The 27,980-nt window shown below is 45.6% G+C and overlaps 1 protein-coding gene across 9 annotated transcripts in view; it reads left to right on the top strand.

The window, feature by feature from the left end:
* LOC129384322 (uncharacterized) overlaps nucleotides 1–27,980 on the top strand; it is a 73,311-nt gene extending 45,331 nt beyond the window's left edge. For 6 of the 9 annotated variants that reach the window (XM_055069628.1, XM_055069632.1, XM_055069627.1 and 3 more), the window contains exons 2-9: nucleotides 2,270–2,354; nucleotides 5,501–5,556; nucleotides 8,938–9,078; nucleotides 11,553–11,581; nucleotides 11,862–11,923; nucleotides 21,651–21,737; nucleotides 24,940–24,984; nucleotides 27,699–27,980. In XM_055069628.1, coding sequence (XP_054925603.1) covers nucleotides 2,291–2,354; nucleotides 5,501–5,556; nucleotides 8,938–9,078; nucleotides 11,553–11,581; nucleotides 11,862–11,923; nucleotides 21,651–21,737; nucleotides 24,940–24,984; nucleotides 27,699–27,856 — 642 coding nt within the window. In that variant the 5' untranslated portion in view covers nucleotides 2,270–2,290 and the 3' untranslated portion in view covers nucleotides 27,857–27,980. Of the gene's footprint in view, nucleotides 1–134; nucleotides 376–2,269; nucleotides 2,355–5,500; nucleotides 5,557–8,937; nucleotides 9,079–11,552; nucleotides 11,582–11,861; nucleotides 11,924–21,650; nucleotides 21,738–22,234; nucleotides 22,370–24,939; nucleotides 24,985–27,698 lie in introns of those variants that run through there. The other 3 variants (XM_055069630.2, XR_011896120.1, XM_072289867.1) reach the window with 3 other exon arrangements.

The following is a 27,980-nucleotide window of genomic DNA, read 5'->3' as shown; positions in this document are numbered from 1 at the left end:
TGTCCGCAGATAAAGCTCGTCACTTTATTGATGGTAAAGGAGCGTTACGCGGCACGGAAAAAAAACGTAACGTGGAAGATTTGCCGCAGAGCGATGCATTTCACGAAGTGATGGAGCTCGATGTCGTTTAATAAAGCTCCGACAATAAAATTCCCATAGCAGCTATCCCAGCTGCACCGCATGTGTCCCATGACCTTTCTCTTGAAACGTCATTGAAGACAACGGGACACTAACCTTAAAAAGCGAGACGAGGAGGCACTAGTCACGTGATAGGACTGCCCACGGCCTGCAGAGAATTGTCTCTTATACGTGGTGTCTAGGAGACTAACGGCAGATTAGTCAGTGTCATCACGATTACCGTTTGGGAAAAGAAAGGTGCGTATCTTCTTTCGTTCATCAACAGTTAGGGTATGATCTAGAAGTAACGCTTTTCTGCGCCATGAATGGCAAGCAACGGAGCTCATCTGCTGCTAAATGTGCAGTGCATGTGTAATTAGATTTTATTACCGTTTTAGAGAAAACATCTTCCTTTTTTTTTTTGTCTTGAAGACCGTAAACGACAAGCCTAACGGAATGATTATGCCTTAGCGATTAACCTTTTTATCGCTGTTGTCCTTATGACTAAGAGAGCATACTTTTTTAAGTTTCACTGAGAAAGAGAAAAAGCCTGAACTGATGCACCAACGCGCTAAACTTGGGTCGCGCTGTTTCAAAACGTATGCGCAAGAGGTTTCACAGATACAGCAACAGCCAGCTGAGCGCGCGCCCAGGCTTTTGTTTTCGTTTACCCGCAAGATGGTAATGTGCACCCGAGTGCATTTCATTCACCTGAAGTAGTTAACATATCACAATAGCGGCGCTAGTAGTATTCATTGAGTTAATGCATATTACGGGTCACCTGCTTCATGGAAGCGACACCGCAACGGTTCACATGTATAGCTTGGGAACTTTTCCGCCCGCCACGGTTGCTTAGTGGCTATGGTGTTGGGCTGCTAGCACGAGGTCGCGGAGCCGAATCCCGGCCACGGTGGCGGCATTTTGATGGGGGCAAAATGCCAAAACACCCGTGTACTATCATTTAGCTGCACGTTAAAGAACGTTAAAGAAATTATTCCGGAGTCTCTCACTACGGCATGCCTCGTAATCAGATAGTGATTTTGGCACGTTAAACCCTACAATTAAATTTTGTAACTCTTCCATTGCAAAACAGTGACATCGATAAGTGTTCCTGAATCAAAGAGCGCGTCGGGTAGGATATCAATCCTGAAAATTTTCGTTTTGAATTGTTTCAGGCTACTCGAGTGTAATTTTACGTTTTGTTTACCTCTCAGTTAGGACTCGTTGGCTTTATACAAGCAGTCATAGTATTCACGTGACGCTGCAAGTCCGCCATATTTGTTAAAGCCTGTAGTCGGGAAGCTAAGCCTCACCTAGTCGTATGTCAGCTTCAGCAGTACTCGCAGTTCCTTTCGTGCGTGTGATTCGCTGTTAGAGACACATTCACGATGTGTTTGAAGTCTAATGATGGTTAGCATAACTATATTAATCCAGAATAATGGGGAATAATCTCACACGACAGTTACGAGTGCTTATTGCGAATATCTAATTTTTAGCTGCAGTGTTCCCAACTAGAAATAAAAACAACCGCTAGTCCATCCCGCACAAAACTCTGAAACCGCAATAAGAGCACTTATTATTCGCAAAAAAACCCATTAAATGCAGACAACAATCAGGATCACGTTCAAAACATGTTTTATCGTGTCTACGCAAAACACTGTTCAAATAAAAACTACGCCGGTCAGGAAAGTCTGTTTCTCAAATTCAGAAAGTGGTTTTGGCAAGTAAAACCCCGTAATTAATTAATTAGTCTTTTGAACGCCAGCGGTCCGTGAGTTCCGCGGTGCTAGTTTTGCGTCACCTCGAGAGATGGCGCCATGCTGCGTGACGCCTCCTTCAGGTGCTTTTCTTCAAGCTGGGCAGTGGGCTCTGTGTCCCTGGCGTCTGTCGCTGCTGTCGTGCCGCCTTCAGCCGGTTGTCTTTTAGCTTGGCAGCGTCCATATGAACCAATGCACAGCATGACGTGGTGCCGTGTGATGGAGTGTAACGTTGCGAACATGCACTCTACCCATTGTAAAATTGTGGCTATTCTCATCTCCTACCTGTCTGCTTCGCCGGCTGCCATTTCATGCTTACACCTAATTTCGATTACGGGAGAGCCAGCAATTTTTTGTTTGCGATTGTGAGAGTTCATGTTGCTTCTCTATTTCAGGCTTGCTGAAGGTCAGCGAAAATGCACCTTCATTTGTCCTCTCTTCTGCTTGTTGTCTTTTACTGGACGTACAGTCAAGGCCAGAGTGAGTGCATCTGTAACATACTCCCAAACGTTTATCAAGCAACTTATATATATCTATCATGCGGCTGTACCCTAAAAAACAAGCATTTATGGCTGACTCCGTGTCAAACATAGACATGCATATGCAGTGTATGCCAGCTAACAGTAGTTGAGATTTCTAACTATTTGTGGACGCTATACGACAACGTGACAAGTAGCATATCATAATTTTTCACCAACTAGCACAACACGATATACTCCTCAGAAGCATGTCGTTTGCCGTTTGATGGAGCCCATGGCAGTTTATGAGCAAGCGATTTATCGACATAAAAAGAAATATGAATAAACCAACTTAGAAATATTCAACTTACGGTAATGCTTTGAAAGACAACACTGTAGGGCGTTGGAGGAAACGTTAGATTCGGTAATACTGATCTTTCTGTCTATTATGCAAGGGTTGCTTCCATATCTAAAAGTGCGCTCGTACGATACGAGAGAATCCGAGGACATCAAAGCAATTCTTATCAGTTGTGAATGCAAAAGCACCGAATGTCCAAATGAACGACGCTGATTGGTCCTTCAAGCTTTGCGCTGCGAGTTGTGTATTATAGGGATGCGTGCCGCCCGAACCAGCAAGCAGCAGCAGCCTTCGGTGCCAACGCCGCATGCTATGAAGCGAAAAGTATTTCGATGCGTTCAGTAGAGGCCGGAGTTAATGCATTCAGAGATCGCCGTTTACCCCCTCCGAGATGTACCGCCTACAGCGGAGCGGGGCCCCGCCTACCGCAGAACGGAAACCGACCTGCAACGCTCCGCCCACTGAACGTCACGGTGACGTGCGATTTAAAGTTAAAGCTGGTTAAAGTTGGAAGTAGTGACGCACACGTCACCACTTCCTGTTTTAGCGCCTACCACACGCTACTATACTCAGGGGCTGCTACCTAATCAGAGGCTTACCGGAGCCGCTCGTTTCGCTGTAACCTGTTTGTTTTTACCGCTCTGCATTGGCCACGAGATTCTTAATATTAGACTAGATTCGGTAGGTGCAACAGGTCCTCCTTTACAACTTTTACAAAACTACCTACGCGTCAGATATCAGGTGTTAGTGTTCCGAATGCTTAGGCTACACCCAAAATTACTAATTTAGATATACCAGGACGATCCATTCTAGGCCCGTTAATTTTTTGACTTTGTATTAATGACCTATTTAAGTGCCTCACATCATCTGAGTGTATCCTATATGCCGATGACACAACAAATATTAATTCTGGTGAATGTCTGTCAATGTTAGTAAGCACGCCTAATAGTGATCTTCATAACTTGTTAGGATGTTGCAATATGAGATTTATCATGAATCCCAATAAAATTAGATTTATGTTATTCTCGTCCCGAAATTGATAATCACTATGCATCCCACCCATTTCCATTCGTAACAATTTATTATCAGCAAGAGAAGAATACATGCTTAGAAGAATACATCATTGACTGTAACTTAAATTTCAACGCCGCATAACTGATATCAAAAAGAAGTTATCACATGGAATACACATTCTCATTAGGGCGCGTTCATTCTTTTTACGACCTGTGTTGCTCGCCCTCTAATGCGCGTTTGTGCACTTTTGTGCCCATTTCGCGTTTGTGCACTGCATAACATCAAGGGCAACACGTACACTGCCCATCTAAAACCGCTACAAACTATCCAGAGCGGGGCAATTATGATAATCACGTCGAGTCCACACACCACCAATGCTAAACACTTACTACAGGCAAATAACATTCTGGACACTGCCGCCCTTGTAAAGTACAGCTTTGCCGCTTTTATTTTCAATCTAATAAACGACAAAACCTAATTCTCACTAATTCCTATATCGTCTCTAACGAACACAAAACCAACACGTTTTTCACTGCATAATAACTTCATTCTGCCAAAACAACGCGCTAATTATGGCAAACAGACCGTTTACTAGGCAGCCATATGATCACTAAATGCACTACCATTTGTCATAAAACTACAGAAAGCCCATAGATTTTGCCATGAATTGAATTTTTTTTTTTTTGTTATCTGACATGTGACACATTGTAGTGTATAACCCGATTTTCATTTTATACCTACCGTTCTTATATACTTCAACGTGTTACTTAACTTAGTTTTACCTTTCCTTCTTTTATTTTTTTTTCCTTTTGCTTCTGTTCTGTTTTAATTTTACCTAGTTTCACCATATGACTTACTGGCTATACATTCTTGTCTGTTAATATGTTCATTTACTTGTAACTGTCATGATTTCTAATCTTTTTGTAGTTGTACTGGTGCGCTATAACGTAAAACTATTCCAAACTTTTCTATTTCAATTCTGCAATCAACCCTACGTGATTAGTTAAACACTTTTTGGACCACCCCCACTACGCCTGGCTGTCACGGAACGTCACGAACACCGCGATAGCTCCCCATCTTATATGACGTGTGCACACTGATTATGCATGATTTGACCGAACAAAAGCAAAATAGTTATTTCTGATTGGACGCCTTTTCGCCATTAACCCTCGGCTATTGGTCAAAGGCTTTCGGGCTGCACCCAGTTCACCTGCCTGTCACGCGACGTCACAAAACCACAAAAACTCGCCGCATCAAAGTTAAGTGTATGCGTTAAAGATGCATTAATATGCCGAACAAAACTGAGCTGCCACACTCTGAGCGCAGTTTCGTTCTCGTTATTTCGCGTTCCCGAAACCCACGAGGCAGCAGTAGGATCACTGCAACACTCGCGACCAAGCGGTGACAAGAAAACTTTACGCGACGGTTCGTGCGTCGCATAGAGTCGGAAAATCGTTGCGTATGAGCATCAATTTCGGGGGGTGCAGCAGGCGTTGATGTAGCAGACGAAGGCCACGTTGTGTACATATGGCAAAGAAGAAATTGCTGCTGAGAAGATGGCGTTCTCGGCTCAGAGTTGGATGAATGAGCATACAGCTCAAGGAATCACTGTAGTCTGCTGACTTTTCACCTTGACCGTCGTCAAATGTAGATTCTCTTCCAGAAATTTCTGACAGTAAAGCTAAAGGTATCAAAGATGTATATGCCTAATATGCTGCATTGCACGCACTAGACACAACATGGAATAACGTTTGTAATAACGTGTTTTTTTTCTCTCTCTCTCTCTCTTATGGTAGCTGATCACTCAAAAATTCCCCTGGAACACCAGAAATATATGAACTGTGTAAGGGAGGTAAGTTGCATCGTAGTAAATAATATTTAAGACAATATCTTTTGTGGACATTGCCGTTTTTCACCGCATATCAGCGTCTTCTTCTTCTTCTTCTTCTTCTTGTTGTTGTTGTTGTTGTTGTTGTTGTTGTTGTTGTTGTTGTTGTTGTTGTTGTTGTTGTTGTTGTTGTTGTTGTTGTTGTTGTTGTTGTTGTTGTTGTTGTTGTTGTTGTTGTTGTTGTTGTTGTTGTTGTTGTTGTTGTTGTTGTTGTTGTTGTTGTTGTTGTTGTTGTTGTTGTTGTTGTTGTTGTTGTTGTTGTTGTTGTTGTTGTTGTTGTTGTTGTTGTTGTTGTTGTTGTTGTTGTTGTTGTTGTTGTTGTTGTTGTTGTTGTTGTTGTTGTTGTTGTTGTTGTTGTTGTTGTTGTTGTTGTTGTTGTTGTTGTAAATAATCAAAAGTCGAGCGATGACAGACGCGCTGTTGGAGAACTCTAAAATAACATACAGGCCACAGGGGGCTCCTAATGAGTTCGTAATTATGAAGATTTATCTTAGCTTCATAGGGTTCCCTCCCCTCACACTGGTCTGTCCTACAATTTGCACAAGGCTGCTTAGGGGGAACTCAAGTAAGCGGGCGCCCAACGTTCATGCCACCAATGACATGTATAATGTTTCCCTGGCTACGCCCGCCGGGGTTGCTTAGTGCTATGGTGTTGGGCTGCTAAGCACGAGGTCACCGGATCGAATCCCTGCCACGGCGGCCACATTTCGATAGGGGCCAAATGCGAAAACACCGGTGTACTTAGATTTAGGTGCATGGTAGAGAACACCAGGTGGTCCAAATTTCCGGAGTCCCCCACTACGGCGTGCCTCATAATCAGAAAGTGGTTTTGGCATGTAAAACACTATAATTAATTTAGGTTCGAATACGTAAATATAGAGCCTTAGATTCAGCGACACAGTCGTATCTATTCTGTGGCGATGGCAAATAACTTGGTAGTTCCAAATAGCATAAGAAATCTAAAAGTAACAAAACACTATTTCAGAATACGCGATTTTGAATCAAGAGTACGATTGGAAACAATGACTTTTTTTATAAAAATTGAAAGCTAAGTGACCATCATGAAATAAAACAAATTTAACTGAATTTGGTTGAAAGAAAGGAAAAGGTAAACATTTAGCCTAAATTTTAAATCTCATTCATTCTGCAGCAATATTCTGGATGGCAGCGCAAACGTTCTTCCTACAAAGTCGAGGAGTCGAGTCACCCAATGAAAGTACACTTAGAACAGTTGAACGTATCCCAAGAAGGTGGAGCTTTGTTCCTAGACTTCGTTTTCTTACGGCAATAAATCGTCGGCTAGAAATGACAAAAAATGTTCTGCGGTTTCATCTTCCCAAACAGAACTACAAATCCGTGCGGGTGCACAGACCAGTCCTGCGTATATAAAAATATAATGATGATATGCGACAGCGTAGCCTGCTATTCGCTACTCCGTCTCCTTGCTTGGCGCAGATTTCTTTTGCTGGAGCTCAATAGGTGCATTAATTCCAGAGAATGCGTCGTAGAGCGGGACAGAGGAGGAGGAGGAAAAACGTTTATTGAGCTCTAGAAGATTTCATGAATTTCGCGGAGTCAGATGGTGTCTTCCATCTTCTTGGCAATGGCCGTCTGCCCCTAGTCCAGGGATCCGCTGGATGCCGCTGCCAGCAGAGAGTTTTCGCCGCACCGTTCGCCTAAGAAATCTTCCTTCAATTATGCAAGTCGAAAGAAAGCCGATTAAGCGGATCGCGAGAGCGCGTTCATTTGACTTCATCGTTATACAGCCAAGTTTGCAGCGTGTCACTCGTCCAGAAAAGGCGCGCTACAAAGAAAAATATGAAATCAACGCAGTTCTCTGAAGCGCCGCTGGGAGTGGAATTTCAGCGGAGCGGAGCGTAAGCCAAGCTTTACTGAACGTTTGTCTATACCAAGTACACGAACCTTTTCTTAAGGCGAAAGCTTCAAGTGGCTCGTTGCAATGGCTCATACACAGAAAAAGCGGCGTGTAGTCGAGTGGTTCAAAAAAATATTGTCATCAAGAGTGGTTTAGAAAAAGTTGACAAGTGGTGCGAAGAATATCATCATCAGTAATGGCTCATAATGAAGGGGGGGGGGGGGGGGGAAACGTAATCTGGAATGGCTCATACCCCCATAAGCAAGCAAAGATGCAATGGCTCAATATGAATGAAGACGCGAAAGAAAAAAGAAGAGAACGAAGGAAACAAGGAAAGAAAACACGAACATCAGGAATGGCTCATACCCCGTAAGCAATCGAAGATGCAATGGCTGAATATGAAAAAAGAAACAAAAAAAGAAAGAACGAAAGAAGAAACAAAGACAGAAAGAAGAAAGAAAGAGTGCTACAAAGAAACAACGAAAGAAAGAACGAAATAACTCTTAGTGCATTATGTGCTCGCATGTGTGCTTGAGGAAAGCTACCTACAGAGCAATACGTTTACTTCGCACTGCGGCTCGTTATGTCTTGCAAGAAGTCTGATCTCTCCGATCGGATAACATAATGGATTACCAAGTGTACAGCGGGCTTACGCATTCACGTGTGACAGGAGTATAACATGCTGCCGATTTTTTCTTGTTCATCACGCCGCCCGTTGTAATTGGCCCACGACAGCCCGGAATCAAAGGTGTGATTTTGGACGCAGCAGTACTCTGAGACGAATGCAGTGTTTGCATGCTCCTAGTGGCTCCAAACGTAGTGATCCCGACATAAACATAGAGGTATAATGTAGCTATTTCCTAAATTATGATAACTTATTTGAAATGTAACGAACAATTTATGTTACCTTCCCTCAAATGAAGGTACTATTCAAAACGTCACTTAAAATATAGAAGCTGAACACTAAAAATATGCCAGACGAAGTCATACGCTTATTAACACCTAACACTAAACTTGCCTTAAGACTGCCTGAACACTTAACGAAAAAGTATACGTACACAACCTTAACTTTTAACACAATCCCTGTGGAAGTTAACCTTGGTTCTAACGGACATTCCCTTGTAATCTCATACTTTCTTCCACTTGACACACTACTTTAATTCTGGGACAATGCTGCCCTTTTTCTGCAGTTATGGCTGCCCTAAAAAGCCTTGCTTTCTGAACTTCAAGCTAAACATTTGCACTCAAGTGCTTTCCGCCTCTGCTCAAACGCACTGGAATTAAGCGGCACTTCTGAAACCGCTCCTTGTCACGGAGAGCTTTATTGAAATTCAGCATAATCTTCAATCTAGATGTAGTGTAGTGTTCCACTCGGTAACGTCGAAGGAGACCTACGCGCTGGAACGCGTTTGTGAATGCACTTCCTCACTTATTAAGCCGCTGCACTTTTCACACTCTTTCGAATGCAGATGCTCAACAACGAGACACAATTGTTCTTGAAGTGGGGCGTCGGTGGAACATTTCGCGACAATAGAACTATTTGCTGGACGTCCAACAAATCTACACCATTGGATTTGGGATATCAGCGTCGCGAACGATTCTACAACACGGTGAGTACATTACGAGGTTTAAATTCAACAGCGTAAAAAGATCGGAGGCACTGAAAAAAAAAAGCATTTGTGCAGATGCAGTGAGTAAATAAAAATGGTAACACAAAATGAGATATGGTGTCCTCGACAGAAAAATATAAATGGTCAAAATTTACCAACAACTCTGCAAAGTTATAGCGTGAATGTAAGCACTCAAAACTGACATGACATGTCTAGGAAAACGTTTTGCCGCGATGTTATTTACATTCTCTCCAATGTCTCTGCTTGAAATTAAATGAGTCTGTCAGAGCAAAGGGCCCAAGAAAATTTGTAGGACGCTGAAGCTTTGCCTTTAAGAGTGCAACGCGATAGCATTCAGAGACTGCTTCTCACGCTTCCCGGCAACTGCAGCTTATGTAACCACAATGTTTACGGGAAACGCTGGCGGTGAACGCTGTGTATGAAGAGGCCACTGTATACGCTTTCTGGTAGAAGCACGGCCTATTACGTGGGCTTATGTCGGAGGTAGTGCCCACAGCCGCGCCAATAAAATGACATCATTTTCGAGTTTCTGCTATTGTTTCGCACGTTTGATATTTAGGTCCGAGAAGATTTAACATAAAAGGCATGCGCTGTCGGTGTTTTCTTTCGTGATATTTGTTTGTGGGCTGTCATTCTCAACATTCCGAGGAATAACTTTGTCAAGAATGTAAGACAAGGTACGAGCAACTTTAGTGATAGAATGATGTGGCAATATAACCCTCGTATATCGCATGTCATTAGCAAGGCGTGACGTATACATATACCTAAATATAATTTCCTCTAACAGACAACGCCGGACGCCGACGCCAGATTTTCTGCGACGTGGAGCCCTTAATTCTATCGCGTTAATATGTATGCAGCATGCGATAGTTACAAAGGTGGCCCTCAATTCACGGTACCCGAGATATAAACTTTCAGGAACTGAGGCGTGCGCTGCATTCTGTGAAATGCACAATCCTTCCGTGCTTCCAATCTTGATGCCACTACAACATGGTACTGTCAACGCATGTGTGGCGCCAAGGAGGAACCTGCAAGAAGGAACTTCATTTTTTATTGTACCACAACAACATCGCCGCTTGCATATGCCAGGCCATGAAGACGATGATGAGGTGTTACTAGCAGACAATAACAAGAGGAAGACCAACGCACGCTTGCGATGTGGGAAGACTGTTTTAGAGCGCAGCTCTGAGGCGCCCGTTCCTGTGGTGACCCTTGGCGGCGTAATCAAGCGAACGAGCACAGCGAACGGTGAAAGAGCGATCGCGGAGAGCAGCGGGGGATGAAAGGCGGCGAGCGCGAAGAGAGTGCGAGGAGGAACGCGGAGGAGGAAGGTGCAGCGGAAGCATGAGGAGGAAAGCAGAGGAAGCCACCTTCAAGCACCACCAGATGGCGCTCACGTCCGCACATTCGCGGCAGCGGCGGGTTTGGCCGTTCGGGGGAAATAAAACAACCAGAAAGCTCGTCTTCGCGCATAGCATTCGCCGCAAGCGTCTCCCAGTGAAGATTACGGCTGCATGACCTGCAGTAGCCGGGAAGAGGCAACTCTGTGGTCGGTCTATATAATGTGCCGCGCGGTCTTGGCTCTGCCAGTCGATGTGGTGGTCGGTGTGATGCCTCAATATATCCCGAAATGAAAACACGTACACAGCTGCGCTCAAATTTCGCATTAGTGAGTATCGTAATCGTCGGTGATTTTTTGTTAGTAAATGCGAAGCATTTCTTTGAATAGTTGGAGCCAATATAAGAGCCAGGTCACGCGCAAGGACGCGCTAATGTATCTTCCGCAAAATGTGACCTGATCCCGCAGAGAGTGCAGCTCCAAAAAGGGCTTCGAGCGGCCTGTCGCGTGGCAATTTTGCGTGCATTTGCGGGCTTCTTTAACGCTCCGAAAAAACCCTTCTATATGGCACGCATTCACCAACAAAAAGCTGCATCGGGAGTTTTTCATGTCCCTCAGCAATTTTCTCAGACACTTTTCATCTGATTATAAATTTTGAGAAGTTGATTAATTAATTCAGACTAATTATCTAATTAGGCAGAATTTTAAAAATATTTGAGTATCTCCAAGCGACTGCAAACAATTTTACCTTTGTTCTCTCTAGCTACGTGGCATTTGCATATTTTTGAACTCTGGCTAAAGTAACACCCTGTATATAAACTCTGTATATCCATCCGTTTACATATTAAAAAGATTGTTTTTCCATATTAGAATAATGCTTTCCCGCTAATTGTCAAAGATTTATTGCAGAAAATGTGTTCAACGCTTTTTCCACGCTCTTACTATCCTGAATTTTTTTTTAATCGCAAGAAATATTATTACTGTCTGTCTTGGTTCATGGGCGCAATGTTGACACAGCTAGCAACACAAATGACAAATTCGAGTTTCTGATCCCGTGTCACTCTAATAAAAACATAACATGGATTGTGCGTGTTTTTTTTTATTGTTCTTCCAGGTGGAGACTCAAAATTGCTGGCAAGACAGGTGCGTTTTATAAATTTTATTTCTCTACATTTCATTTAAAGTATACTTCTATTTATCTGCCGACTTATATTTAATAATGCTCGCGATTCCTTACGATAACATAACACGGGAACGATAACGATAACAGGGAAAAAAAGTGGACTACTTCAACATCTTGGGCGTATTTAAGGTGCAACTGCGTGTAATTATTCTCGTTCAAGGACACGATAATATCAATCGCCACGACTACCAGAAAAACAAATGAAACGAGAAAATGTTATGTCTCCCTGATATATTGCAGGGACACTACTTACTACGTGGGACCAGTCAACTTCACCCCCTCAGTTGTTGTGCAAGCCAAAAGTAAGAATCTGACACACTTCTTGCTGCATTTCAATACAAGCATGTTGCAATGTCGGTTATGCTAAATAGCTAGTTACGTTCATTAATCTGAGGGACGGCAAATTTATATTTAACACCATTATGAAGCATGTTCACGTAAAATCACAATGAACGTTAAGCTTTCATTTTATTTAGCATTTAGTCACGACTGCTATTCAAACGAAACAATACGCACTGATAGTGAGTGGCGAGCTCTTATTGTCAACTTCATCGCATCGATCACTGGTTGTGGCACAACTCGGAAGCCCCATCTTCAATGGCCAGGGAAGCTTTAGTATACGCTCGGCCACGTAGCTGTCTCTCTCTCGCTCTCTCTCGCTCTCTCTCTCTCTCTCTCTGTGTGTGCGTGCGCGCGTGCGTGCGTGCGTGCGTGCGTGCGTGCGTGCGCGTGCGCGTGTGCGTGTGCGTGCGTGTGTGTGTGTGTGTGTGTGTGTGTGTGTGTGTGTGTGTGTGTGTGTGTGTGTGTGTGTGTGTGTGTGTGTGTGTGTGTGTGTGTGTGTGTGCGTGTTTGCTTGCTTGCTTGCTTGCTTGCTTGCTTGCTTGCTTGCTTGCTTGCTTGCTTGCCTGTGAGAGCCTAATGATCACATGTGCGTACGTTAACCTTACAGATAAGTGCAAGCAGGAGATGCATTATGCTTAAGTGCCTCCTGCCCATCTGCTAATGCTTTAAAAAAAGACTGGAACCCGCCTACACGTGTTTATAAAAAACATTGCCATTGCCATTCTCGGTGCTAGGTTCCCTCATGGAAGCCATCCGAGCGGTTTTAGTGGACAAGGGGACGTCTGCTCGAAGCGCACTTAAGGTGCTGGACGCCTTAAGCCCAGTGCTTGAATCCATCAACTAGAAAGATGGCTACCCATACACCATCCTTCCGAAAAGAAGTCAAGGTAGCGGCCGTCATCCAATGGAACGCCAGAGGGCTAAAATCACGTCTTTCCGATTTTTGTCAGTTTGTGTTCACCAATGTGTTTCCACTCATTGTCATTTGTGAGCCCAACTTGTCGAAACCTATCAGACTGTAAGGGTACGAAGTTATCATGTCTTCAACAAATGGTGCATGTAGCGAAATCATCCTTCTTGTTCGTCGTGAACTTACCTATCTTTTGCAACCAATTGCGCCCCACGACGACAATCAGTATATATGCATCATGGTTAAAAAGGAGAAACTCTTGTTTACTCTCAGAGGCGTGTATATATCGCCTTCGAGCAATTTTGATACTAAAAGATTAGCGGATATCTTGAGTGTTTGTCCCGCCCCATGGGTCATCACAGGAGCTTTCAATGCACACCATTCAGCATAGGGAAGTACAAGGACAAATGCAAGAGGACGAACATTAGCAAGCATCGCCTACAACTATGGCCTTACTCTCCTGAACGGTGGTAGCCCCACCTTTCTTCGTGCCGTGACATAAGGCAGCTGCCTCGACCTTGCTTTCGTCTCCAACTCACTCGCCAGATGTGTGAAGTGGTTTCCAGATACTGAGACACATGGGAGTGATCCCATTCCAATCTATCTGAACATCAAAGGCTTGTTGTCTAGATCTCGTCCACGGAATACCATTCGGACGATTCAATGGGCCAACTTCAAATCTGATATAGAAGATGCCTGCCGCGAGGGCCGGCCCTCTCGGTTAGAGCAAACAATTAAAAATACGATGCAAAACGCCACTCGCATGATGACGATCTCTTCCACGCGAAACGACTTCGACATAGAATTAGAGCGACTTCGAGCACTTCGTCGCCGGGCGGAACGTTGATATCGGCGTACGAATTCAATCCATGACCTTAGAGCAGCCAGCAGGATGCAAAAGAAGATTCAGCGTCGTATGGGTAGATTAGCGTCAGAACGTTGGACAACGTTTTACCAGACACTAGGCCCCCGCAAGCCAATGTGTCACATTTGGAAAACGGCGCAATGTGTGTGTTGCCTTCCGGAACAGCGTTTACCATTCAAGGCGCTCGCGTTTTTCCAAGGGCGGCAAAACATTGATGTCGCAGAAGACTTTTGAGCGCGGATCGCAGACCAAGCGACTCGTCCAGATCTTCCAGCCCGAGGTGACGTCCCCCATTCCCGTGATTACCGCATGGACCTTCCTTTTATAATGGAGGAGCTCGAGGCTGCACTAGCTCTCTGCAGGCGCTCTTCATCTCCAGGTCCAGATGGCATATCATACTGGGCGTTGGGCTATCTCGGCGAATCCGCACGGAGAGAATTGTTGAGTCTTTACAACTCCTCATGGCAGGAGGGACATGTTCCTGACGAATTGATAGTAAGCCGCCTGGTGCCACTCTTGAAGCAGGGCAAATCCCCACTAGAGCTCACCTCTTACCGCCCAATAGCGCTGGCCAGCTGTGTAAGAAAGATAATCGAACGGATGACACTTGGCCACCTGGAATGGTGCCTTGAACACTACGAAATCTATCTGAATTCCATGGCTGGTTTCCGACGTGACCGCTCTTCCATCGACCACGTAATTAATCTCGTTTCATATGTCCAGCACGAAAGGTTCTGTAAGCGTTTATCTGCAGCTTTATTCTTAGATGGGAAAAGCGCATACGATACCGTAAAACACGAAGCATTCTCGACGCTCTTGCGACGGTTGGCTTAGGTGGTCGAGTCTTTTTGTGCACTGCAAGTTACCTATCCGCAAGATCAGTTTTTGTGTTACCTGACGATGGCCCAACAACGCGACACTATACCAGCAGGGGCATTCCTCAAGGCGGTGCTCTCAGCTCGACGCTATTCAACCTCACTCTTGTTGGACTTGCTGAATACTTGCCAATAACAATCAAGATTTTAATATACGTAGACGACATCTGTGTCTGGACTTCGGCAGTTGCACGTCCTCAGATACGTGCGCGGCTTCAAAGAGCGACAACTTTCACAGCGAGCTACTTGTGTAAGCAAGGTCTCGGCATATCACCAGAAAAATGCGCACTAGTGGCATTTACTCGCAAACCAATGACGCCTTATGCCATCTCAATCAATGGGCGGACCATTTTCTATGTCAGAACCCACAGATTTCTTGGCGTAATTATTGACCGAGACCTCTGTTGGAGCCCGCACGTGGCCTACATGAAACGGCGCCTGACAGCAACTTCCCTGTTGTTTAAGTGTGTGACAAGAAAGACGCGGGAGATGTCAGTAGACGCAATGCTGAAACTCTACAGAGCTCTCTTTCTTGGTTTTTTAAGCTTTAGTCTACCTGTACTGAACAACACCTGCAAGACAAATATTCGTGTTCTGCAGGCAGCACAATCTCAAGCACTCAGTGTTTGCTTTGGTTTGCCCAGATGCACATCAACAGAGGCAACTATTGCGATTACTCGGAACCATCCAATGCAAACTCACATTACGGTGGAAGCCCTCAGAACGTACATCAGACATTTTGCATGTGCCCCCTGTCACCATCTTGCAACACTACCTTCAGACAGGCACCAAGCATCATTCTCTAAAACTATCATCAAGTAAAACGATAAATTTCCCTCGGGCTTCAACGCTGTATCTAAACCATCGATACCCCCCTCGGGTCTTATCAGCCCCACAGTACATCTCAGTGTACCAGGCATCGGGAAAAAGTCCGAGCTGTCGTCGCCTGTGCTGAAACAACTGTCTCTGCTTCTTCTGCAAGAGAGGTATGCGGACAGTGTACATATTTATACTGATGGTTCCACAAACATCCAGTGTACGTGCGGTGCTGTGGTTGTTCCAGCAAGAGCTATCACCATCAGCTTTAGGACTGACCACCCAACGACATCGACATCTGCGGAACTAGCTGCTTTTCGCGCTGCACTTTGTTACGTCAATCGGGAACCACCTCGACAATGGTCAATCTTCAGTGACTCAAAGGCAGCCCTACAAGCTTTGCTATCAGCTCTGTGTCGCGGGCCATACGAACAGCTAATATTCGATATTAGATGCCTACTCCATATATCACATGAGGATGGACACTACGTTACCTTTCAGTGGCTGCCAAGTTACTGCGGCGTCATAGGAAACGAATAAGCGGATAATGCCGCTCGGGCAGCTCTTGCAGACACAAAGGAAGAGGCCATACCACTTTCATGGTCCGACGCAGCCAGCAGACTTCGAGTGCTTGCACAGGAGATAACGCTCTCTCTATGGTGCACACTAAGCAGCCGGAGCAACCGGAGCAATCGTCAATACGATCTATACTCTTTGATGCATCTCTGCATGCCAACTGGACTCCGCCTAAGAGAGGCCACTCTGATTTATTGCTTGTGGCTAGGGGTTGCATTCACGAAATCTGCATGCGGAGAAGCCAACCCTGATGCTCAGAATAGGTGCGATCCCAAATGCAAGCTGTGCGGAGGCGACCACCTTACCGCCGCCAATGAGTGCAAGTGAAGATTTCAGATGCCGTATCTCGTCAGGCGCAGGCGGGGGGAAAGCTCCCGCGCCCTTAACGCCGAAAATTTCCCGCCCATGGAGGGCGCGAATCAAGCCCGGCAAGCATCGCCTCAACGCCAATACGGTCGCAGCCGCTCCCGGTCCAGGGGGAGATCCAGGTCTCGTGGCCGCTCCAGGGGTCGCACCAGGAGCCGCTCCATCTCCAGGGCCAGGTCGAGGTAAAGGTCCCAAGTCCGATCCAGATCCAGCTCCAGATCCGTTTCCAGGGGCCGCCCGGGTTCCACAACCCAGCCAGCATCCGGACCTCAGCCCACCTCCACACGTTGCGGGAAGCAGCCGACCCTCGTTTGGGCCTGTCTGTCACGTCCCAAGCTTGGTGGCAATACCGAGGCTGCTCTGGCACCTCGTAACGACCCGCCCCCAGAGCAAGCTAGGGACATGGAAGTCATTCGCTTACGCAAAGAAAACGACGACCTCAAGAACACGATCAAGAGGCTAGTTAACGATATGGCAGAGATCAGGAAACTCGTTTCGAATGTGCCGGGTAACGGTGTGTAAGGCAGGGCCACCGAAACTCCAATCCCACATCCGGTAGAGGGTACTGCGACGTCCTTCAAACGCAGGGCAGTAGTCAAACAAACAGGTGAATCGGGAGTGTTGTCCGTAGAAGTCAGCGAGATTCAGCAAACTCTCATTGGGCTGGCACACGGCCTCGAGCAGGTCACCACGTGCCTCAGTTGCCTCACCGATAACGTTCGCCAAATTCAGGTTGCACTCGAAAACCCCAGCAGGGGCCTCGGAGCTCTTGCAGATCGTATCGACTCCATTGAGGCGCGAATGGCTTCATCCTCCTCAGCCGTGCAACCGCTAACCGTTCCCGCCATACTAAAGGAAGCTAGACTTCATTATCCCACCAGCGCGGCGAAGAAGGTCCCAGTCCTTGCGCAGCCCTAACTGTCCCGGTAGGTGGTAGTCCGCCCGGTCCGCCATAATGGATAGATCCAAAGAGAGATTCCGCATTTGGCAATAGTACTACAGGGGGTATTCTAACAAAAAAGCCCCTCTGCAGCAGTTTTTCAGGTCCTTCGCTGTCCAACCTCCGGCCATTGCTCTCAAGAAACATTAGTCTCCGCCGCCTCGCTCCAGGGCTACAGGGCCGTGTCGGGTCAGCTCGCGGGGCAAGAGATTTGCACCTTGATCGATAAAAGGCCGACTCATCTCCCGCACGACCTCAAGCTGGCGAGTGGTAGAATCCAATGTGTCATGGTTGAGATCCTGCTCGACGTACCACAGCGGAATCAGCACAGAAACAGCGTGTTCGTCCACGATATCTACAGCAACGCCAGGGAATCACGCCAGCAGTTCAAGACAATCCTCAAGAAAGCGACCGACTTGGCCAGCCCACGACCCTTGGTCGTCATCGGTGACTTCAACGCACGGTACGGCATCTGGTGTTACGTCTACGACACTACCAAGGGGCGCAACCCGTGGCAAGACGCCAACGAGATGGACCTCACTCTGGTCACTGACAAGGATGTTCCTACACGCATCAGCAACTCCGTCGCCTGGGACTCGACCCCTGACCTCGCCTTCGTCAGGAACGTTGAGGACGTGAGCAGGGAGAACACCGCCATGGAGTTCGGCAGCGACCACTACATTCTCGAGACCAACTTCGAAGTGTCTCGGAGTAGGGTCAGGGAATTCACGTTCATCGATTGGGACCATTTTCACAAGATTCGCGAAGAACCCGGCAGAGCCAGGGCACCCGCCACTCTCGAAGAATGGTGCGAAGGCGTCTGGAATGACGCTACCGCGGCCACCAAGAAAGTGGAAACCGATGCCGACGTCGAGCGGATGGACAGCAGACTCGCCCACCTGATCGAGGCCAAAACCTCCCTGCTCCGCCGATGGAAGGGTCAAAGGCTCAATCGCAGACTCTGAAAGAAGATCTCAGAGCTCCACAAGGTCATCCATGACCACTGCAAGGCGCTATGCCAGCAGCAGTGGGACGAGCTCTGCGAATTCATTGACGGACAGATCTACAACAGCAAATCCCGGGGTATGCTGAAGCACCTTCTCGACGAAAGCGGCTCGAAGTCAAATCAGTCATACATTGGCCCGGGCCCTTCACGAAGCCTCCAGGTCTCACATGGTCCATGAACTCGTCTCAAAACTCATACAGAAGTACCTGCCGCTCCGTCGCGACGGAGATGCGGTGACCCGACTCCTGGACTACCGAGACCCTCCACGCCCCGAGCTGGAGGGAGACTTCTCCGTTGCCGAGGTCAAACAAGCCATCTTTGCACTCAACCGCAAGTCTGTGCCGGGTCCGGAATGAGTCACTAACAGAATGTTGAGAAACCTCTACGACACGTCGATCGTATTTCTCACCGACAAGATCAACGAGTCCTGGAAGAGTGGCGGTGTTCCTGCAGAATGGAAGATGGCCAGCACGGTGCTCATTCCCAAGCCCGGCAAGGCCCCGAATATCGACGGCAAGGTCATGGAGCGCGTCGGCCTCAACAGGCTCAACGGGTACCTCGAAGACAACGAGGTTTACACGTACAACATGATCGACTTCCGCGCCGGACTCTCGACGCAGGATGCCATGAAACTAATCAAGCATCAGATGGTGAATGGCCGTTCCAGAGACGTCAAGGCACTGCTCGGTCTGGACCTCGAGAAGGCTTTCGACAACGTGCTCCACACCTTCATCCTAAAGACCATTTCAGACCTGGGTCTCAGTTCCAGATTCGCCAGCTACGTCAGCTCTTTGCTAGCGGACAGGCAGACCAAGCTTCGCATTGGGGACTTCCGCTCCGACCATGTGCCTCTCCGAGGGCGGGACACTCCTCAGGGCGCCGTCATTTCCCCCACACTGTTTAACATCTGTATGATTGGTCTTTCCGAGAGGTTAGCACGCGTCGAGGACGTCAAGCACACCATCTACGCCGACGACATCACCATATGGTGCTCCGGCGGCTGCGAGAGCAGAGTCGAATAAGCCATGCAAGAGGCGATCGACGTGATCGAGGAGTATCTCCGCCAATCCGGACTTCGATGCTCCCCCGCCAAGTCGGAGCTTCTGCTTTACAGAAAAGAGAAGGGAGACAGACCCAAAGATGGAGGCCAGTCTCCGAAAGCAGCGTCAGTTTTCGCACTGGTGGGGGGGGAGTGACGCCCAGGGTCGACGTTATTCCGGTTCTGGGCATGTTTGTCGAATTCAACGGCGGGAACGGAACGGCTCTCCGCAAGATCATCGCAAAGACGGACAACGCTTTCCGCCTCGTTCGCAGAATTGCACACCAGCACCGAGGCACGAAGGAAAACAATCTCCTCAGGCTGGTCAATGCCTTCGTAATATTCCACTTCACGTACACAATTCCTATGCACGACTGGCTCCGAGCGGAGCGAGACAAGCTCAACGCTCTCATCCCTAAAGTAGTCAAGAGGGCTCTTGGGCTACCCATCAGGACCAATACCGAGGATCTCCTCTAGCGGGGGTGCATAACACCGCCGAGGAGACTGCCGAAGCCCAACAATGCGCACAACTCACTCGCCTGAGCACCACAGCGGCAGGTAAACGCATCCTAGAAGAGCTGGGTTACCACCCTGCGGGATTCCCGATGGTCACTACCCCGATTTCTAGGTGCATTCGAGATAAATTCGAAGTGGCCCCTCTGCCCCGAAACGTCCATCCCGTCCATAACGAGGGCAGACGCAGGGCCAGTGCAGCAGTCATCCTCAAACAGATCAAGCAACGAGACATTAAAACAAGCTTCGTCGACGCCGCGGAGTGCAGCGATAGGAAGACCTTTGCCGTCATAGTGGTCGACTCCAGCGGCAAGATTTCGAATGGCGCCTCTGTTCGCACTTCAGACCCCGGAGTCACCGATCAAGCCGCCATCGCCCTCGCCCTGCTAGACGGTCGTGGGTACAAGATCTATAGCGATTCCAAACGGCAGTTAGGGCTTTTCAGAAGGGTTGCATCGCCAAGCAAGCTGCTCGTCTTCTTAGCAGCTCGAGTCCATATGCTCTCACGCATCATTCTATCCACTGGTTTCCCGCTCACGTAGGGTCGGACGAGGGTGCTCCCCCGAACCTCAATGAGTCTACTCAAGAGGCTGCGCGTGACCTCACCGAGCGCGCTTCCTCTGTAAGGAGCGCCGACTCCCCTCCTCCCTACGACCACAGGGAAGCTCCCGCTGATCACAACGAGATTGTTAAATTCTTCTACATGTCTAGAAGGGTCTTTCTAACCCCTCACCCCAAGTTGAATAGGGCGCAAGCCGTTTCGCTTAGACTTCTACAGATCAGCACATACCCATGTCTGTCCGTTCTCCATGTGGCTTTCCCCGATGTGTATTACGACGACGCCAGGCCGTCCTGCGGGCAGACCTCCACTCTAGCGCAGGTGCTCTGGGAATGCGGTCAACATACCCCGAATTCATCAAGGATGAGTGGGACTCGCTCCTGCTTTTCTAGAGCCCCGCTCTAGAAAAGCAAATCCTGGCTGTCCGGCGTACCCGCGACCGGGCCGGTGGGCTAGACCTGCCGGTCCCGACGTGGGACTATAGCCGGGTGCGCGACGAGTTCGCGTCCTCGCCGTACCTGCAATAATGTTTCTTCACTCACTCACTCACCCAAGATCACGTGTGTCGCTGTCAAGTTAAATACATTTATCCATACAGAACTTAGTCAGACTGTAGCAGTGTCAAGAAGCGTCCCACTTCATGACAACAATGGAAAAAAAATCTGCAGTAACTGTTATTCTTGTATGCTATGTGCTGATACATCACTGCTGTGCTATCGCGCCTACTGCCACTTGCAGTGAAGCATGGAGGATACGAGGCCTTTTTTCCTTTTTTTCACTGTTTATATTACTCCGTATTTATAATTACGTAGCCCTTCACAATGGGATCCCTTGAATTTAATTCTGCACTTCAAAGTGCTATAGGCGCCAATTAATATTAATTTGGCCGTTGAGTCTAGTTAGTGCTGAGCCTAGAACGTGCGCTCGGACATTCCAGAACTCCAGATTTCGATAGTGTAAATATTGCTGTTTTGCCCAAACTGGGAATTTCTACTAATTAACAATTATGCCACCTTCAATCAGAGGACAGTGTACGTAATTTTATATGGTACGTTGACATGTCGAGCGTGGTTTCTGCATATCAATATACTTTTGCTTAGCGTATATAGCAGAAAGAAAGCACACCTGTCATCTTCTTCGAAAAAAAAAAGACGCGCAACCACTCCAATAATTGCGTGCCAAATTCTGAAAATTTATGTAAATGCGCACTATATTCTTGCAGAGAATGGAATACCAGACCCAGAAGTCAGCGGCACGTTCACGATATTCTTTGCAACACCTCAATGCTTCGTTATGGGTATATTAGAAGGTGAGATATCACGCATTTTTTCCTGAAAACATTAAAACATTTATTTCTTTCGTGTCAAATATTTCAATAAATAAATTTCTTTTCAAGGTAAAATTAAACTTTATTATTATTATTATTATTATTATTATTATTATTATTATTATTATTATTATTATTATTATTATTATTATTATTATTATTATTAACAGCCTACGATGGAAATGAATGCATGAAATATCATGAATGAATTCTGGGGTTTTTACGTGCTAAAACCATGATTTGATTATGAGGCAAGCCATAGTGGGGGACTCCGGAATAATCTTGACCACCGGGGATTTCTACCGTGCTCCCAAAGCACGCGACACGGGCGTTTGTGCATTTCGCCCGCATCGAAATGCGACCGCAGCGGCTGATGAGAGGTCATGACTCCGGCCAAAAACAAGTCTAGATTGCGTTAACGCTATGTTAAATTGTTCAGCACATATTGTCTGCTCATTATATTTCTGCTGCACATTTAGTGCTCACGTGTGGCAATAAAGGCTTTGAAACGTGTGGAGTATTCAGGAAAGCAAAGCACGTTATGGAGACAACAGTACTTACAAAGGAATTCTGGGAAGATTGTGTTAATGCACAAGGACACTAAAAACAGATAAGTAAGCCCAGCTAATTCTCGCAGACCCCTGGACAACTCCATTTACTATTTTTTGTTGAAAGAAATATCGGTTTATGCATAGAAACAAAGCAAATATATGGCTAGGATATGAACACTTCAACTGAGCAACAGTGGTAAGCAAAAAAAAGCCTCAGCCTGGAGCCAACGTTTCAACAAGCAAACACATTTGTGAGGGCCGTGAAGCAAACAACTCCCCCACGCTAAGGCTTCTCTTGCTCATCCACTGTTGACTGGCTAAATTTTAAGCTGAACTTACTATTCTGCTGGTATATTTGAAATACTTTTCTAGGAACACACTGTGCTCAGCGTTATCATGTGATGTTTAAAGAGAAAGAAAAGTTGTTTTTAGTGATTTGTCATGCTTGTGAAATGTTGAGTAGGCCGGTTGTGTGAGCTTGCCTTTTCTAGCTATCTCCTGTATTACAGTGCAGGGCTGGCCTAGTTATTCTTTTCACGCGAACTGTAAACGAACCATGTAAGAGGGACTGCCAGACATTCAGTCACCATGAAGTATTACTTCATCAAAATTGCAGTAAACGCTTTTGATGGCTTTAAAACTCCTTGCATTTTCATGTAACAAATTACCATTGTGAGGGACCATGTGATACTTGGTGGTAAAGCCCATCAAGCTAATTTGCAAAGAGAAGATGACAGAGTTTGTCGTCGGGATTGTATTGACAAGACAAGAAACAAGTCGGCACTCAATAAGCTACTTCTCCGTTTGTCATAAAAATGGCCTTAAAAGTAATAAGCTTGCATGTCAAATTTTAACATTCCCTCTCATTATGATACATAACTGTAGGTTGCTGCATTCCTGATAGGGTTCGGACCCCTCTAATCTGGTAAACTTGCAAACATTTCACTGTAAGGCACAAAGTTAAAGAGGACCTGTCGTCATTAGTGCCCGTTGAGCTTCTTATGGCGTGGCGCGAGCAGCTTGCAGACCAATAGTCTCTCTTTTAACCGTCTTCCAAAAAAGATACTAAATGATGAAGTCATGACAAATATGCGAGCAAAAAAAATGGTAAAAAAGTTAGCCCAATAAATGAACAAATCACGGTTCTATGTGGAGTGTTCACAAACTTACCTTGTGGGCATTCTACCCCTTATTGTTGCTTCCAGGGGTGATACATTCATTGTTGTACGTTCCGATACAACAGAGCGCAAAAAGCTGAACAGATATCAGCAGCGTCTTGGAGGATGCAGTCGAAAGAAAAAAAAGAACCTTGGTGGAATTACCTTGGTGGAAGCGTGGTTGAGATTGTGATTCATGTACGACTAGAAACAGTGCATAAAACACTCCATTAATTAACGGTGCCTTTTTTGGCATAATTAGCGGCATCGACGTGGCAGCGACATCAAAGAAGACGACTACGAACGCGTGAACAGTGACACGAGCGCTCCGCTTTTCTGTACCTCACAATGCAAACTTGAAACATAACAATCAAAGGCTTTCGCCTTAAAACGAACTTTTATTTACTTCAGAAACACAGAGAGAGCACAATAACAACAAAGGAACCAAGAGCCCACAAAACTCAATAGTAAAGGATATGTTATTTTTACAGACACTTAGAACAGCAGCAACCTCAGTAGGCACTACTTGTGTGATAGTAAAGGCTGGGGGCACAAAAAACAGGAAACGCTTGTAATGCCCTTGAAATTTTGCATAAATAATTTTATACGGAGGTTATAAGTCATCTGTAGAATTCGAACTTTCGGCCCACGTGAATATTACATGACCCCCATATCCTGGAAGCATGAAATCTCTATGGGCTTTGGCTTTCACAAAATAGGGCGGAAGCTTTGTAGGTTTTTGAAGGTGTCTGATATCACACTACAAAGCATACAGCACGTGAGAGTTTAACAATTTACAATGCACCCCTAATTAGCCCACATGCTTCAAATTTTCTTGTACGTCATACCTAATATGCGTTATACTCCTTCTAAATATAAGCTCTGTGAATAGCGTAGTTCTTTCAGAACGTTATGAAAGTACACATATACCGTTTTATAGTGATTTTAGCTGCACTTACAGTTTGGCTGCAAAAGATAGTTCCGTCACCATGAAATTGCTGTTTGTTGGTGCCATATGAGGTCATGCCACCGGACCACCTTTAGCATTGAGTATTTAAATCCATCATCTCATGTTTCAGTAAAGAAGCCTAATACCTGTTTAAGTGATACGCAGAATGACTTGATACTTACTTTTTCTACTGATGATTCAAGGTTTCGATTAATTCAAAGTACAGGGCCTACAAACTTCCTCAGAGCCACGATTAGGGCGCGAACGCGGGTTTAATATTTCTTGATATTATCTCCACACTGACAAGTAGGTCCGGCATTTATTTTTTATGTTTGATAACAGCTAAGATTATTCTACAAATGCTTTTACAGTGTATTAAGCCATCATTGAAGTAGGCTGATCTCAATCAGATTCATATATGGTGGTCCGTTTGCTCCAGCGTGGAAGATAACTGGGTTATTGAACTGATTACTCGTTAAAGGTTTTGTAAGTTACGCAACATTGTTTCTTTTTAAATTTCCTTGCAGATTCCGCCTCTCCACAGGCTGGGAATTCCACACGACCACTCACAGGTGAAGCACATAAGCAAATATTTATCGCCAGTTCCCCTCACATATCCTAATTTTACAACGACTCCCCGTTCAGTACTTCATTTTTTAGTCGTGATGTTGTCTATATGCGAAGCTTCCTGGTTCGTTATTTCATTATATATATATATATATATATATATATATATATATATATATATATATATATATATATATATATATATATATACACCTTTTCGAACATTTCTTCTGGTGAAACATTTTAAAAATATTTGAAATTTTCCACAACGTCTGTGGAGAAATACTACCAAGTGTATTTGATGGCGTGTTAAAACAGTTACTGCTGTAATTTTTACTGGGTTGCAGCTCACAGCCCCATAAGCAACTAGAGTGGAGGGGAGGGATTACAGAAAGATGAACTCCAAATGTATTTGCAGTTGGAAAATGAGGATAAGCATGAGGATAAATAATGTGTACAAAAATTGTTATGGTATCCATCAAACACAAAAGTTACTTGACAGAAGAAATACTCAAAGCAGTACAAAGCGCAAACAAAACAAAAAGTAGGAAATTTACAGACAATAATATGCTAAAAGGACACCGAAAACAAAACCAGACTGGCTTTGTTTGTGCAGGTGCAGGTGCAGGTGGGCACTTCATAAGCCGACGCCATCGTAGAATGTCTCGCGGCTTTGTGGTGACAGTTGTCCCAGCTATTTCCACGCTACCCTTGCAAAATCATGAAACCAAATTTCGGTTTCTTCTCGCGAGAACGACCACGGCAACATTTTAATCATTCAAACTACGTTTGTGCTAGCAGCCCTAATCGCTACACAGGATTTTCAGTCGTTTGGGTTTGGGCTCAAAGAAAACGAATCAGCGTTAAAAGTCATCTTGATTTCGTCCGACCTTCGACTAGTAGTACTAATTATATTCTCGTAAATATTCCGGGGGGAAAAAGTGTCTCAAACTTTCTTTCGAACATTCTCACAGGCGACGTGACCCGACACCAAACACGCGTAGAAGCAATTGAAGACGACTTCTTCACCAAGACAGAAAAAAAAGCGACAACTGCGCTGGCGGGAAAATTTTACTTTGAGTTACTAAGGCGATTGATGCAGAGGGTTCGAGAGAAACGCACGAAATTATCGAATGTAGGAGTTTAATTTCTTCATAAAGACAGCACCCCAGCTTACACAGATTTGTATTTTACGTAGTATTAAACCTTGCAGAAATGTATAAGCGTTCCCTATCCACAGTCTATCCACTTATCGTATCGATGTCCACGCAAGTTTTTTTTAGTTCAAAGAAAGAAATCCAATGAATGAGGAATAGTTGCCACTATGCACAGGTAAAGACAGCGCCACAGGCTTCACTGAACAGCATTAAAATCTTGAGGAGTTTCGAAGTTCCTTCGAAAAGTGGGAGAAAGGCTGGGAGAAGTGTATTGACTCCTTTTGAGGCTCTTTTGAATGAAATGAGTTTTTCTTTTCTTTTTCTTTTCCTTTTTTTTTTACAGCGAAGCTTTATATAGCTACCCTCCGACGTCGGTCGATGTTCGTCCATCTACGCGTCCCGTCCACACGAAATACTTTTCGGATCTAGTTTCTCGCGAATGCTCTGTAGATCTAAATCTAATGAAGGTATCTTGGAAAAAAATCAAGCCGAAATTGACCCCTAGGACGACTCGATCAGTACGCCGGGTTTCATTTACTTGTCATAATTAGTTAGTTCCCAGTGAAGTTGTACACATTAAGCCCAGACCGCTCGTACGCTTGCGGACGCGCGCAAGCTCGCGTTCACGCGCCCACGCATGCGCAGACGGTGCGGCATGGCTCGTACGCGCCGAAACGCGGCGTGATCTCGTGGAACAGCTCCACTCTGTTATTGCGCGCTTCGGTTGTCTCGCGTCGGCGCGCCCAGCTACGCAGCTACGGCGCGGAACGTTCATCTCTCAGTGAAGCAAATTTATATCATGCAGGAAAGTGGTTCTTCTTTCCTTTTTGTGCTGATCTAGCAGCTATAAAAAAGAACAATTACGTTTATAAATATCCAAGCATCTTGAAACACCGTCGATAACAAAGTACGAAGCGGCGCCTGCCAAGGCGTCTGTGAGAGAGCCCAGCGAGCGCGCGCTGTCGCACGTCTTTGTGGATGCAAACCGCCATTCCTCGCGAGGCGCGGCAGGCGCTAGGCGCGCGCACGCGAGCTTGCGCGCGTCCGCAAGCGTACGTGTGGCTTTACAGAATTCCCGCCTGCTATGAATACACAGCCGTCCACGGAGGAAATGCGGTTACAGAAAACAGCTGTAACTCTTGTTTTATTAAAACGATCACGAAAGAAATTATATTACGAGTAGCTGCTAACACGACTCTGCCATTACACCGAGTTTCCTCTGCTTTTCACAAATGCGTAGTTCACAGTGAAGCCGCTATATATATTGGGGAATTCCCGTCTGCCATGCGGCGGTACTTGCACACACCACTACTTCTTAAAAAAGTAAGAGTAAATCACTCCATAGTCAAAAGATGTATTTGTTATCTGTGTCCTTCAGTAATAATAGTTATTATTATTATTATTATTATTATTATTATTATTATTATTATTATTATTATTATTATTATATGATATATAATTAATAATATAATAATAATTATTATAACATAATATTATCAGTATAAGCTCCATTCTCCGCTAGTGCAGTTGCATATACGTTATTGTTTTCCTTTTTTTTTCAGATAACTCAACATGCCTACTCTGGGCACAAAGACATGGTAACGAAACGGTAAAGAAGCCGTGCGAGGATGCATTCGAATCAAACTGTAGTCGTATAGCAGGCACAAAGTACAAACGGGGACATGATCAGTGCAATTTAACCGACATTACGGAAGGCTAAGAACTTTCATAATATCCTGATTCTTTGGTGCTTGCTTAGTTGAAAGCATTGGATAATGTTCCCCAAGTGTTGCTGCGAGTCTGATCGCTGCCTTAGCTGCAATAAAAAGAATATTCTCTGCAAA

This window comes from Dermacentor andersoni, chromosome 8 (genome assembly GCF_023375885.2).
Source record: "Dermacentor andersoni chromosome 8, qqDerAnde1_hic_scaffold, whole genome shotgun sequence".
NCBI lineage: Eukaryota > Metazoa > Arthropoda > Arachnida > Ixodida > Ixodidae > Dermacentor > Dermacentor andersoni.
This window is presented reverse-complemented; position numbering and strand designations above follow the sequence as displayed.